Raw genomic sequence first — 13,718 nt, 5'->3', positions numbered from 1 at the left:
GGTGGAGTGAGATGAGATGGAGGGGACATTTTTGATAAGAGATGGAATTAAAGTGCCACTTGCCTACTTCCTTTCCTCCTCAACAAACCAGGAGTCAGCTACTTAGTACTCCTTTTCTGAATATCCATGCTTTGGAAGAAGTAGATCATCCTTAGATTAATTTAACCTCAGATTATACCAGGAATGGATTCTAAAACTACTGATTGCAGGGGAGATGTTTATCAGTGAACCTTAGCTTTCTCCTTAGTAGCTTCTTGAGTTATCATGACATAGTAGTCAGCCAGCAGATATTGGAGTAGCTATTATCTGCAAAGCATTTGCATTAAGTTTTACTTTCAGAGGATATAATTTCCTCCATTTCAGCACTGGCTTTGCATTGGTGCTTTTTGCTTTATCCTGTGGTAATGAGGATTACAGAGAGCGACAAATAAACTCTTGATATATATAGAAAATTCATCTTTTGCAGTCTTTACAAATCTCCCCATTAGCAAATTACATCACTTTCTTAGACCTTTTCACTTTGAGTCCTAACTAATGGTTGGATTTATTTGGGGCATAATTGCCTTTCAAAGAAACCAAATGTCTATTACTTTACAAGCGTTACTAGATACGCAGCAACCCACTTAATGATTTGAGGGTTGGCCAAATAAATTCATTAACTAAATGACTCGTACCTACATATCCAACCTGGAATGCACCACCTTCATATATTTGCCGCTCTGCAAAAGTAAAAATAATTCTTTGAGAATTGGGTATTAGATGATATTAAGGAATTCTTGATAATTTTAAGTGTGATAATGATCTTGTAGTTATGTTTTTTTAAAAAAAGTCCTTCTCTGTTTGAGATATGTACCTGAAGCATTTATAGGTGAAATGTTGGATTTGCTTTAAAACATTACCAGCTCTAGAAGACATGATATAGACAGGATATTAGATAATAGTATTGTATCAAAGAGAATGTTTTTATTTGCTGTAGTGTTTAGCGGTAAAAGGATATAGTGTCGGCAGTTTACTCCAAAATGATTCAGGAAGAAAAACTGTAGCAAAGTGTTTGAGGGATAATTGAAACCTAATTGGCAAAATATTGATAATGGTTGAAGCTGCATGATGGATATATGTTAGCTTATTATACTACTCTCTAAACTGTTATATATGTTATACCTTCTTCAAAATAAAATATAAAAATAAAAATTTTCTTTATTGCGTGAGTTTTGGTTATTTTGAAGAATTGAAGCTGTGAGTGTTAAATTTCAACAGTGATGGAGTTCTACTGTAATTTAATTTACTTGGGAATTTTAGACCGACTTGCCTTTTATGTGAATTATTCCTCCCTAATAACGCTAAGGCCATTTCTTTCTGTTTAATAGAGTAAGAAGAAGAAGAAAACTGATTTTATTCCCTACAGGGATTCTGTACTTACTTGGCTCCTTCGAGAAAATCTAGGTACGTTAACACTGGTGTGTAGTTATCTTTTTAAAGCTGTTTACTGATTGTCTTTTGTGGTTAATTGTCCTATGTGTCTGTTTTGGAGAAGAAGAATCTCTAGATATCCATGTTACTAGTACTTGAGTGCTTCTTCCTTCTTTTCATTTTTACTCTTGATTTAAGCTGGTTGGATTTGCTTACTTTTAAATCAAGGTTTTCTCCCATATCTGTTGACTTTAGGACATGAACTGTGTCTTCCTGACCACACACCTACTTCAAATTATTTCTCCTTCTTCCTCTTTGAAAACTCCGTGCTCCTTTGAGGAGCAGATGATCAGATATTACCAGCCCTTAGTCTTTTTTGCTGATGTTTTCGGACCTTCCCATCACTGCCTTTCATTCACTGTTCTTTTAGTCCCTTTCCCTCCTTCTCATCAAGAAGGAGGTAGTGATCAACTGTGTCAAATGTTGCTGATAGAAGGAAGAGGCTGAGAATGACTTGTTGGACTGTTTACATCACCAGTGATTTTCACATCACTGAGAGCAGCTTTGATGGAGTGACTGAGTTCTTTTTTTTTTTTTTTTTTAAGATTTTATTTTTCCTTTTGACCCAAAGCCCCCCGGTACATAGTTGTGTATTTTTAGGTTGTGGGTCCTTCTACTTGTGGCATGTGGGATGCCGGCTCAGCATGGCTTGATGAGCGGTGCCATGTCCCTGCCCAGGATTCAAACTGGTGAAACCTGGGTCGCTGAAGCAGAGCACGCAAACTTAATCCTTCAGCCCCCGGGCCGGCCCCTGGCTGAGTTCTTAATTGGAGTGAGAAGCGAGAAACTGGACGTAGTAAATCCAGACACCAACATTTGAGTGTAACAGCACTTGGCATGGAGACATTCAAGAAATTTGTTGACTTTTTGTTAAATCTTAGGATCTGAGATCGTGCTGATTTGACGTATTCACTAAAATTCTTCTTTCTAAGATGAGTATGATCTGAGATAATCATGATTTATCTTTTTAGGTGGCAATTCTCGGACTGCAATGGTTGCTGCTCTGAGCCCAGCAGATATCAACTATGATGAAACTTTAAGCACTCTGAGGTACTCCAATTTAATCCCAATAGCTAAATAGAACATAGTGCCACCACAAGTAATTTTTTATGACTTGGATGCCATGGATTTTCTTTGGCTGTATCAGTAGTCATTTGTGTAAGTAGTGTTCCATTCCTCTCATAACAATGAGAATGTGAGGAAGAAAGGATTTTTATTATAATACAGTTTACCTCTTTATGGTGTTCAGTTTCGTTGGGAAAGGCAGGAACTTTTTCATAGGAAAGGTATTAAAAATCCCCAAGTGAGGTGTTTGGATAACTTTTAGATATTAGTGAAAGTTTTCTTATAATGCTCATTTCTATAAAAAGAAGTGTTCCCTTGTGGTGTTTGTCATTATAGAAATGCTGAATTCATAAGAAGTAATACAATTATGAGTATATGTAGCATTAAAAAAATTATTGGCAGGCGGTTTTCTAATAGGATATTTCTATATATGAATAGGTTCCATTACTTTAGTCCAGAACTCCATACTCTTCTCCCATTGAAGACACTTTTGATATAATGGAAGGAATGCTATATAGTCTGACAAATTAGTTTTGAGTCCTCTCTGGTATTTATTTCCTTTATGATCTTGGATAAATTACTTAAGTTTATTTGAGCCTTTTTTCCATCCTTTATAAGGTACTGTAAAGCTTTCTGCAAACGTATTAAAGTCTCATAAAATATGTAAATGCTCAAGCAGTTTGTTTTAGAAATAATGGTATGTTACTTATGAAAAGGAGAGCATCTGAGGAATGGCAACAATGAATTTTCTTTTTGGGTCTAGATATGCAGATCGTGCAAAACAAATTAAATGCAATGCTGTTATCAATGAGGACCCCAATGCCAAACTGGTTCGTGAATTAAAGGAGGAGGTGACAAGGCTGAAGGACCTTCTTCGTGCTCAAGGGCTAGGAGATATTATTGATAGTAAGTAAATTAAGGATCAGCACAAAATCTAAACCTTTCCTCTTCAGAGTTCTTACATTTAAACTTAGATTTAAGGAACTTGATTAAGCTAGATGGTAGAAAAAAGGGTTTTTTGTTTTTTATTTTTTCTTCTTAAAAAACCCAATGAAAATGATCTCAGAATTCCTTTATGTAGTATGTACCAGGCTATCCATTTGAACTCATGAAATTAGTTTTTAAAACGTGAATATTCCGCTACTTGTGTTTCTGTTAGATTTCTCTTTTAGATCAGCAATAAAGTTTATTTGGAAGTTAAGCTTATTCTCATTGAGAAATTAATCACTTCATAAATATGTTACATGAAATTTTTGTTTTTCTGTTATGAGTTTCTCTGGATTAATGTAGTAGCAGTAATATATGTATAAGAAACCCACCATTTCAGTCTCCTTTCAGATCAGATATACCTTTCATTGATATCTTTCCCCTCCTGCAAATTGATTAAATGTTCCCCACCCCACTCCCTATGAATATATGAAGGGGAAGATCTCTACTTCCTTATCAAGTTCAAGAATTAGACTTCCAGAGAGTATTGTTTTACAGTCTTATCTCAAAATGAGTATTTTTTTAACCTTAGTGATCTGCCTATGTAATGTCTAATCAGAAGTTCTGTTAAGTGAGTTAACTAGATTATTCAGGTAGAATAGTACGTGGGTTTATTTTAAAAGCATATTTTTGTTTTTTGAGTGTAAAATTGATGTATTGTTTGGAATTCTAATAAGATTTTCAAGGCTTCTTTTAGTTTAGTTCTTCTTACTGGTGGGCATCTAAATTTAGATGAATACAGTTTGTAAAATGATACTATATTCTAAGTTTATTTTTTCATTTTCCCAAATGCCAAATACTGTTCTCTTCCCTCTCTGTGTCACTACTGAACCTGAACTTTGATCCTTCTTGTATTTTCCCTCCTGCTTACCTTCAGTTGATCCATTGATCGATGATTACTCTGGAAGTGGAGGCAAATGTGTGTATTTCATGTATTGGTTATTCCAAGTACTCTGACTTGCTAATCTGCCTCTGCTGGATCAGCCTTAAAATGAGCTTTGCATGCCAGCAATCCTAACAGGGAAATCCCAGACAGAGCGTACTGTAGATTCAGAAATGATCCTGTTTTTGCCCTTCTTCATTTAGCAAAGCAGTCTTCACTGAATTTCAGTCTGTGGCTTGAATAAAATCAAGAGGCTTAAGAGTCTCTTGTTTCTGCTTTTCAGTTTTTCCAGTTATGTGATTAAACTGAATACAAAATCTTAGATGGTGATAGTGATGTCAGCAGCTCATATTTACTGTGTTTATAATGTGCTAAGCTCTGTTCTAGGTACCTTAAATATATTATCCCATTAATCCTGTTAATGACTGAAAAAGTTTCATTATGCCTATTTTACCAGTGAGGACACTGCTGCTTGGAGTGGTTAGTTTGCTGCTGAGCTCCCGTGGTTTTTATGTGTTCAGATTGGGTAGTGTAACTCAGAGCACTAGCTTTTAATCATTATTACACCTTTTTTGGCCTCTTGAGATCCTTCAGGATGTCAATATTTAATAGAAAAATCCTTTTTAACTAGTTATGTAATTCTGAGCTTTAGTGTATATATAATTAAAAACAATCACGTCCAGTTGGCCAAACTCGCCATGATTGAGTAGCTCTGCATGTTGGGTTAGCACTCACCTGTGGTTATGCTAAGTTAGTTTCCTCCATATCTTGGGCCTCAGCTTACTTGATGGTTAGGTTAACACTTTTTTTTCTTCTTCATGAATTACAAATTAAATTTTAAAAACTTGAATGTCTAGAATTTGTGCTTGAAATGAGGACATTCTTTAGAGGATCACACCTCATTGTTTTCTCTGTATAGATCATTAAGTTGTGAGGAAATAATTTCTTACCTTTTAAGATAATTCATCAAGGAATTGTTATCTTAGAAGAAATGAAGAATCTTGATATTTTTAGGGGGGTAACTTTTAGATTTTTTTTTCTTTTTATTCAGTTCATAGTTTACATTGATGTGAGATTTCAGTTGTACATAATTTCTAAGTTTTAAATTTTTATTGGTTTGTTTATTTAGGAGGCTTGATAGACAGGAAATGCATAGGAGGAACTACATGTAGCCCTGGCCTCTGTGATGAGGTTAGGCCTTGAAGACGCTATAATGTTCCAACACAGAGTGACTCTTGGACTGGAACAGCTCTGTCTGAGATTTCCAAAGCTGACCAATACTGGTGTGGAAAAGACACCGTCTTGTTCTTGCTTTTGTGCTCCAGGTGGTGTTGCTGCCAGCTTGTTGTCCTGCTCTTTTCTGAGCAGTTGTGGAATCTCCTGAAAAGCTCTGCATGACTAAGTTTTAATTCTGCATCCGTGCAGGAAAGCAGCCCTGACTACTTCTGAATTTCTGTTTTATCTACTACTCTTAATTCTTTTTAGGGCTTGCATGTGTCCCATTGGACCTTCTAAGCTCCGTCCATTCTACTCTTTCTTACCTTGCTGCCATCACCTGATGGCCAATTTTTTGCTCCAGTTTCTGTCGTCCTTTTAAAACTTGCTTGTTTTCCTCTGTTCTATATTTGCAGATGGTGGTTTTCAAACTGTCTTGAAGCAACCACTGGTTTTTAAGGGGCTTCAAGAACTGACTTTGATTAAGTAGAGATGAGTAGACCCAGAGAGAGCTAATAATATTTTTTCTGACTCTTTGTGTTGACTCGCATTGTATCCTTTAAGGAAAAGTTACTTAGTTTTGATATGAATTTTAAGCAAGGTAGATTTTCTCAAATTTAAAATGAACTAATTTTAAAATAGGAATGCACCGATACCTATGGTGATCCTTTGGTGTTTGTTTGAGGAGGACTAAGGAAGGAAAGTACAAATAGTGAATTAATGAATTTTGTTTTTTGTGGCTCTTTATACCAAAACTAGGTTTAAAAGCAAAATTTACAGTTCTATTAAAGACCTTAGTAATGGAAGTATGTCCCTAAAACTTGAATTTCATACTAGGAACTTGGCTTACCAATGACTCATGGTCATACTGTTAGGCAAAGCAAGAGCCTTACTTAAATTAGCAAGTAATCAGCCTTAATTTTTGCTTGCTCTAATAATTGAATGTAAACTACACCAAATTCGTTAATTTGCTGACTCTTCTTGCCTTTTGAGGCAATCAGTCGGCCCTGAGTTCTTAACCAGGACTTACACAAAATTCCTGTCATTTCTACACTTACCTCTCCTTTTTTAAAAGGCATATTTAAAAATATTTGATTAGCATGTTGAAATGTTGCTATACGAAGGACACCACTACTAAGTGCTCAGATTTTTGTTCCAACTATAGAATTTTCTTGGGAATTTTTGCTTGGGAATTTGGGAATGCCATAAAACACTGGGCTAGGCTGATATATATTATTATTGATAAATAAATGATCATCTTTTTCCCTTAACTGTTAGAAACTACTGGGATTTAAGAGTTGTGTAAAACTAAGAAATTGTAGATTTGGAGCCACAGAAGGAACAATAGCATGGCTGTTTAGGGAGACTGCCTAAGGAGTAACCTTTCAGGTTCTGGTTACCCTCCACCAGATACAACATTAGCCCACACTGGAACTGTTTAGTTTCTAAATTCAGAAGTGGTTCTTAACCTCTAGATACCAGTATTAAAGACAGACATGTTTTAGAACTGCCATCTAGAACAATTATAATTTGCCTTTGTATTATAACGTGTCTTTGTCTTGGCGCTTTAATACTGTCCTTTCTTACACTGGTGTTCCTTCCTGTCTTTTTTCTTCCTCTGCTCCTTTCCCTCCTTTCCACTTTTTCTGCTTTCCCTTCTTTCTGTCTCCCAGATCTGAAAGATTTTCAGAACAATAAGCATAGGTACTTGCTAGCCTCTGAGAATCAACGCCCTGGCAATTTTTCCACAGCATCCATGGGGTCCCTTACTTCATCTCCATCTTCCTGCTCACTCAATAGTCAAGTGGGCTTAACATCTGTGACCAGTATTCAGGAGAGGATCATGTCTACACCTGGAGGAGAGGAAGCCATCGAACGTCTAAAGGTAACTAAAACTTCAGACTGAATGAGAAGTATTCTGTGTAGCTCCACAAGGCAGAATTAGGACTGATAATTACTGAGAATTTGATTCAGCACATAGAAGAACTTTCTCTTACAGGTGTCCTGAAAGTGCAGTTTGCTGCTTTCTAAGATAATTAATTTCTTTTCACCAGAATGCTTGAGTCTGATATGGCCAGGCAGAGATGGGAGAAATGCATGGGCAGATCATAGGTTGGCCATGTAAAGTAACTGATAAGTAGGTACTTTAATTCTGAGTTAGTTTATAAGTCACAGTGAAATTGTTTCACTAGAAATTTAGTTGGAAACTGATTAATTCGTTGGAAACACCTGGTTTCATTTGAAGACGAAATTTACATAGAGCCATGCTTCTGTTAGTAAAATAAATATACAATCAAAAGAAAGTTTGAACTTTCTGTATCAGAGAAAGAGCAGCTGTAACAGATTTATTCAGAGACACGTGAAATGATACCTTCTGGAAGTTCATAGAAAGCCTTGCAACCCTGTGATCGCTGCTGTGGAAGAGCTCCCTCTTCCTGTGCTGGTGCACTTGGTGTCATGGGCCTTAGTGCTGTGTGCTTGAGTCTTAGATGTGCAGGTCACCTGCCATGGTGCCCAGGTTTGCTTTTCCAGCCTGTTGCTGGCTCTGTCAGGTACTTTTTTGTCTCTCTCAGTGAGCATAAAAGTTAGGAACAGCAAAGCCCTCTGACTCAGAGGTTCTTCCTCTCCCCTCAGTGACTACAGTGAGAGCAGACACTTGTCACCTGGGGTGCTATCCATCAAATCACTGTGACAGCAGCACAGATGCTTTTTTTTTTCCTGCTTGTCACCTTGATCCATACGTTTTGGCCTTTGTTTTCAGGAGTGCCAGGGTAGGAAAAGCGAGGAGGGCAGAGAGACTTTTTGAGGAGCTGGGAAGTTGGGAGGAGTCTGTAGCTGACAGTCCTCTTCATGTTGCAGTCAGTGTTCTGCATGGTGCTGCTCGTGCAAGGACCGGTGACAACAGTGACCAACTGAACAGTTAAGGACTGAAAGGTTTGCTGAGCCTTTCACCACTAAAAGGGGATTAGCTTGATAATTGAAGAAGGCAGATACTTTCTTTTTGGTTTTCAAATGAGGCTGAAAAAGATTTTATGTGAAAAATGGGCTTCTGCTTCGTAATCAGCCTACCTTTTCCCTTGGCATTTTACTCACTTCTAAAATAAGGTGCTTTGGAAACTAAAGTAATGATCTTGTGTCTTCCTTCAGAACATGTTAATAGAAAGCGGGTGAAGTTTTGAATACCTGGCAAGGGTTGAGAGGGAGAGTGAGAAATCTTTTCATTAAATGTTGCAAATTGAAGGGTGATTTCTGCTGTTGTAAAATTGACATTGAAATGTTAATAAAGACATTAGTGAAGCCCTCTGAAGGAAGGCTTTGTTCATGTATTTTATTACAATAGGCATCAGTGACCAAGTTGCTGTGCAGGATTCTATTCAGGTCAGTGGGGGAAATGTAGGGGTTCTGTGGTAAGGGAAAGTGAAATCTCTCACTTACTATTTAATGTAAAATGTTCTTTTTCTTTGGGGATTTTGAATCTTATTTGCTTATTAAAGTCTTAGTGTAAAAATTAGATTACATTTTCCTTTAATGTACATCGTGGTGTAAAAGAAAAAAATTATCAATTGCCAAGTGGGACTAACTGCAAATAACGTTGAATGTTAGGAGTCAAGACATTAACCAGATCTCGAAGAATTAGGTCGCTCAGTGTCTTCCAAATAGTTTCTAGGGAATAACACTGCCATTATTCAGGGATCCCTCCTCCCAAACTCCCTACTTCCCACCCAAAACAAAATAAAACTACGTTACTTTCATCAGAAAATAAATTTCTCTGTTTTAATTCTCCTTTTAGCCAATAAGTGAAACCTTCCATTTTCCCTGTTTTAGAAAATAGCTTCTTTATGGTTTTGCAGTCAATCTTGAGTTTTTAATGCAGCGTGGTAGGTCACCAAAGCATAAGCGTCTTAGTTCTGCTCTATTTTGTGAATGGTGAGAATTCCATTCTAGCAGACCTGCATTTTAATGCTGCAGGCAGATAACATCATACATCCACAGTGCAAGGCAGTGGTTGTAGGATAGAAATGCTTCAGAATTTCTCATTTTTGGACTATTTCATTGCTGAGTGTGAAGGAGCTCTGTTCCTAAGACAAGCCATTGCTAGAGAAAAGTACTGTAATGGACGACAGTAATAGAGGAGGTTGATTCATTTTTCTAATTTTTTGTTTCCCTTTGCTTCTCTTTATTTTTGACTTTAAAGAAATTATCAGTTGGTAGAATACTTTTACACAGGGTGTTGCTACTGCTTTGTTCATTGAATAGCCTATTTTCATATGGAAGAGACCCATGTTTACCCCACCATAAATATCTTGAGCCCTCCGTAAACCTCTCCAGCAAGAGAGTGAAATGTAATTGCTTTCAGTTTTTAGTCACAACTCAAACTGTGTTGAACTGTATGTATCCTTGATATGGATTCCTATTCAGTAAGGTTTTAAATATGTAGCTACAGCTACTGTGTGGTAGCTCTGGTGTTTGTTTATTAGTCTGGCATCAGAGTCAGTACCATGAGTACCATTGCTTAGGCTTAGACTATAAATATCCACTACAGAAGCATGCAAGGGCAAATGCTGTGCTAGGCAGCCTGAGGGCCCCACACTTGGAAGTCACTTATGAAACATGCTGTGTTCAGTACAGTAAAACCTTGGCTATCTGATAGGTTCAAGGAATGTTCCATGTAGTAAGCCTTTAAACTTTTAAATATCACAATTTAAACTGTAATTTTTTTCATGGAAATATTTCTGTCTTGTTCTGTGCCTTTTTCTGCTATCTTAACTGAGTCATGATGAAAAGATTAAATTGTGTTTGGCCATATGAACATAATTATTAACCAGTGCTCTACAAATAGCTAGACGTATATGATATGAGACCAAAATTGAATGATACCTCAGCCCAACATTCCTTGAAGCTTCAAATAAAGTTACTGATGTCACTGTGTTTTTTGGAATTCTTTTATATGTAGTACCTCTAGGAAGGAAGGACCCTTAAAGATTATCTTGACTCCTCGTTTCTGAAGTGTGAATCCCAATTTCAATTTAATCTTAGATTAGGCCTCTAGAATGGGTTATAGGCAGCTCTGGACACCAGTGTGCCAGGCCTGCCTGCAGAGTGAGTTGGTGACTCAGAGACTGAAAGCTATCTTCATATTGGCATTTTTATTTTGTTTATACTAAGTTTGTTATTCATATTTGAAGAAAGAGTATCCTTCACTTTTTCTTAATTTATGGTGAGCTGTTTTGTTCAATATTTTCTTGAAAGACTATCAATTCTGCCTTACTTGAAGAAAAAAACGCTAAGAGTCAGGAAACCCAATTCTAGACCTGGCTCAGGGAGTGGTGTGGCCTTGGGTTAATCACTTAGCTTCTCTGGTCTTCAGTTTCTTTATCTCTGGGTTCGGGAATAAATGGCTTTTTCCAACACTGAAATTTTGTTATGACACTCAGTATCATTTTCTCTAACCTTTCTTCAGAGTTTTTAAAAATAGCTTAAAGACAACATAAAAATTGCACCTTGAAGCTATAATGAAAAATAAAAATAGTACCTTACTAGCTTAATAAATCTCTTTTCTACAAAGAGATCTTGTTCTGATTTATCTTCCAGGTAGTAAATAAAATTAGAGAGGTCACATTAGAGCTGACAGCAAAATGGTAAGAAGATTCCTAGACAGTAACTTTTCTTCCTTGGGCTGAGTTTACAGTTGCTACAAAATAGGATAGCTTTAACACAGCCAGATAAACCTTTGTTCTGACATGATGTTTTTCTGAAGATTAACCAGGGGAAAAAAATATTTTAAGTATCTTGTGGGTCAATTTGTATTCCATAATCAATATCACTGGCTTATGGGCTACACTCTGTATAATGAGCACCAGTCTAGGTGTTCTGGTTTGGTCAGGGGCGTCCTGTTGTTTCCTTCCTTTGTTTTTGAAGTTGTTACTTTGAGATTGTAAAGGTTTCTACCCAGCTGTCTTTAATAAGCCTTAGTATCATATAGGTTATGGTGTCATAACCTATGGTGTACTTGTCCTTTTACTGTCGTTTGCAGAAGCATTTAATGCTACTCTGTTAGAGTTGGTGAATAGCCTTTGTGGTGCTTTATAAATAACACTATTGATCACTTGGTACCTGGTACATTTCCTTTCCTGGCTGTCTCACTCTTTGCTGGAGTTGTATGGGTTTTTCTTGGTGCTGGCCCTCTAGCATGGTGTGTTGTTTCCTTACGTAGCTTTGGGGTGGCACATGCACCTCATGTTAATCATTACTATTGGAGGCCTGTGTAAAAATGCCATTCAGGTGGCTATTTTAGTCTTTCAGCCTGTGTGTGTGTTTGGAGGGTTAATGAGAGCCAAGTTAGCTGGTTTTTATCTCTTTTCCCTCCACCCTCCTCACCCCTGCTGCAGACTTGTTCTACCTTCTCCCAGTTTGTAACCACGTCTTTTCTTTTCTGAAAGAGTACCTCCTATGTGGCCCCCTTTATATTGACTTTACTGATGCCCATGCTATTTCTAACTTTTATCAGTTTTGCTCTTTGCCTAGCTTAGCTAGTTGTTGTTCTTTCTTCTTTATCATCCTCCTTCTCATCATCATTGTACTCTCCTGTTTGTTTCTCCTGACTCCCGTACTCCTTTGCTTTTGCAGCTGCTGCCTTGAGTCTTTACTTTTAGGTTTTTTATATGCTCCCGTGTCTCGTTCTGAAAACCAAATACCAGCAGACGTCTACCTTAGGGTTTTATTGTATTACATGTTCCCAGTTGCTTTCTATGTAGACAGTGATGTTTTGGGATCCCAGAGGCGTCTTATAATAGCCTGTTAAATGATAAGAGTTTTCATCCTCAGTCACTACCACTACTATCATCACTTTTACTATCTCACCATCATCATTATCTGACTTTCTAATTTTGTCTCCCTGGCTAGCATTTTCCCCTGCTTTTTGCATATGTTCATCCGTCTTTTTGGTACTCCTCCTCCCTCCATTTTTCACCTGGTCAGTTCCTCCTTGTCCTTCGTTCATTAGTATCACTCAGCACTGATTCACCCCCCCCTAACGACCTGTGAATACTTCAGTTTTAGCACTTGGCACACTGTTCTGTTGTTTTCCCCTACCATACCTGCTCACAATCTTCAAATATTCTGCTGTAGCCACACTCTTTTTCCTGGAAAACTCCAGGCATTTCCCACCTATTCCCTCACATACCCGTGTGGCAGCTCCTGCGTTTCCTTGTCTCTGCTCACATAGAAGCTTGTCAGTGAGCTCTGTCCTGACAACCCTGCTCCAAATTGCTCCCTCCCCTCCCTTTCCCCCACCGTTCTTTCTCTCCCTGGCTTTATTTTTCTCCAAAGCGCTTATTGCTGTCTGACATACTGTATACTTGACTTACTGATTAAAATTGATTGGTTGTCTCAGTCTCTTTACTAGAATGTAAGTCTCTTGAAGGTAGGAATTTTGATCCCTGCTGTATCTCTAGTTGCCTAGAACAGGGCTTGGCATATAATGGGGTTATATATAATTATTGAATGGATGAATCGTCAATTACTTTTCTCTCTGCCTAGTACACAGTAAGCTCCTTGAGAGCAGGAAACATGTTTTAGTTCTTATATTTCTGGCATACAGTAAACACTCAGCAAGAGACTAGGAAATGGTTACTTCAGTAGGTATATTCCTTCCAATGAGGTTAGTACTAAACCTTTCTATATTGCATGTTGGGATGTGTTCAGGAGGGCATTGTGTCGTAGGAGAGGAAAGATATCTTTCCTTCTACCCTTCTAGGTTCTTGGCTGGGGCCCCTGTAACAAAAGGCAGATTAATAAAAGAAAAGCATACAAATTTATTTAAAAAAAATTTTAAGTGGCATAGGAGCCTTCATAAGGAAACGAAGACTCAAAGAAGTGTTAAGCCTGAGCATTTTTATGCTAAATTTGATGAAGAGTGAAAAGTCATAGGAAAGTGTGATAGGACAAAGGAGTATGAGCTAAGAGTAGTAAACTGGGGGAGACCTAGTGAGGCCTGTTTGTTCAGATTCCTCTTGACAATTGTCCCTTTTCCCTTGTCGGAGATAAGGATGCTCCTTTCCTCCAGGTATAGGGCCTAGGGTACCTCTCATGGGGGTCT

At 37.6% G+C, this 13,718-nt stretch overlaps 1 protein-coding gene across 31 annotated transcripts in view; it reads left to right on the top strand.

The window, feature by feature from the left end:
• The window catches only part of KIF1B (kinesin family member 1B), a 134,658-nt gene that overhangs the window by 48,799 nt on the left and 72,141 nt on the right, over nucleotides 1-13,718 (top strand). For 15 of the 31 annotated variants that reach the window (XM_070260958.1, XM_070260956.1, XM_070260948.1 and 12 more), the window contains 4 exons: nucleotides 1,368-1,443; nucleotides 2,442-2,520; nucleotides 3,299-3,441; nucleotides 7,372-7,505. In XM_070260958.1, the coding sequence (XP_070117059.1) occupies nucleotides 1,368-1,443; nucleotides 2,442-2,520; nucleotides 3,299-3,441; nucleotides 7,372-7,505 (432 nt within the window). Of the gene's footprint in view, nucleotides 1-1,367; nucleotides 1,444-2,441; nucleotides 2,521-3,298; nucleotides 3,442-4,399; nucleotides 4,442-7,293; nucleotides 7,506-13,718 lie in introns of all 31 variants that reach the window. The other 16 variants (XM_070260955.1, XM_070260952.1, XM_070260942.1 and 13 more) reach the window with 2 other exon arrangements.

Source organism: Equus caballus, chromosome 2 (assembly GCF_041296265.1).
Source record: "Equus caballus isolate H_3958 breed thoroughbred chromosome 2, TB-T2T, whole genome shotgun sequence".
Taxonomy (NCBI): domain Eukaryota; kingdom Metazoa; phylum Chordata; class Mammalia; order Perissodactyla; family Equidae; genus Equus; species Equus caballus.
The sequence above is the reverse complement of the archived record's forward strand: the minus strand, read 5'-3'. Positions and strand labels throughout refer to the sequence as shown.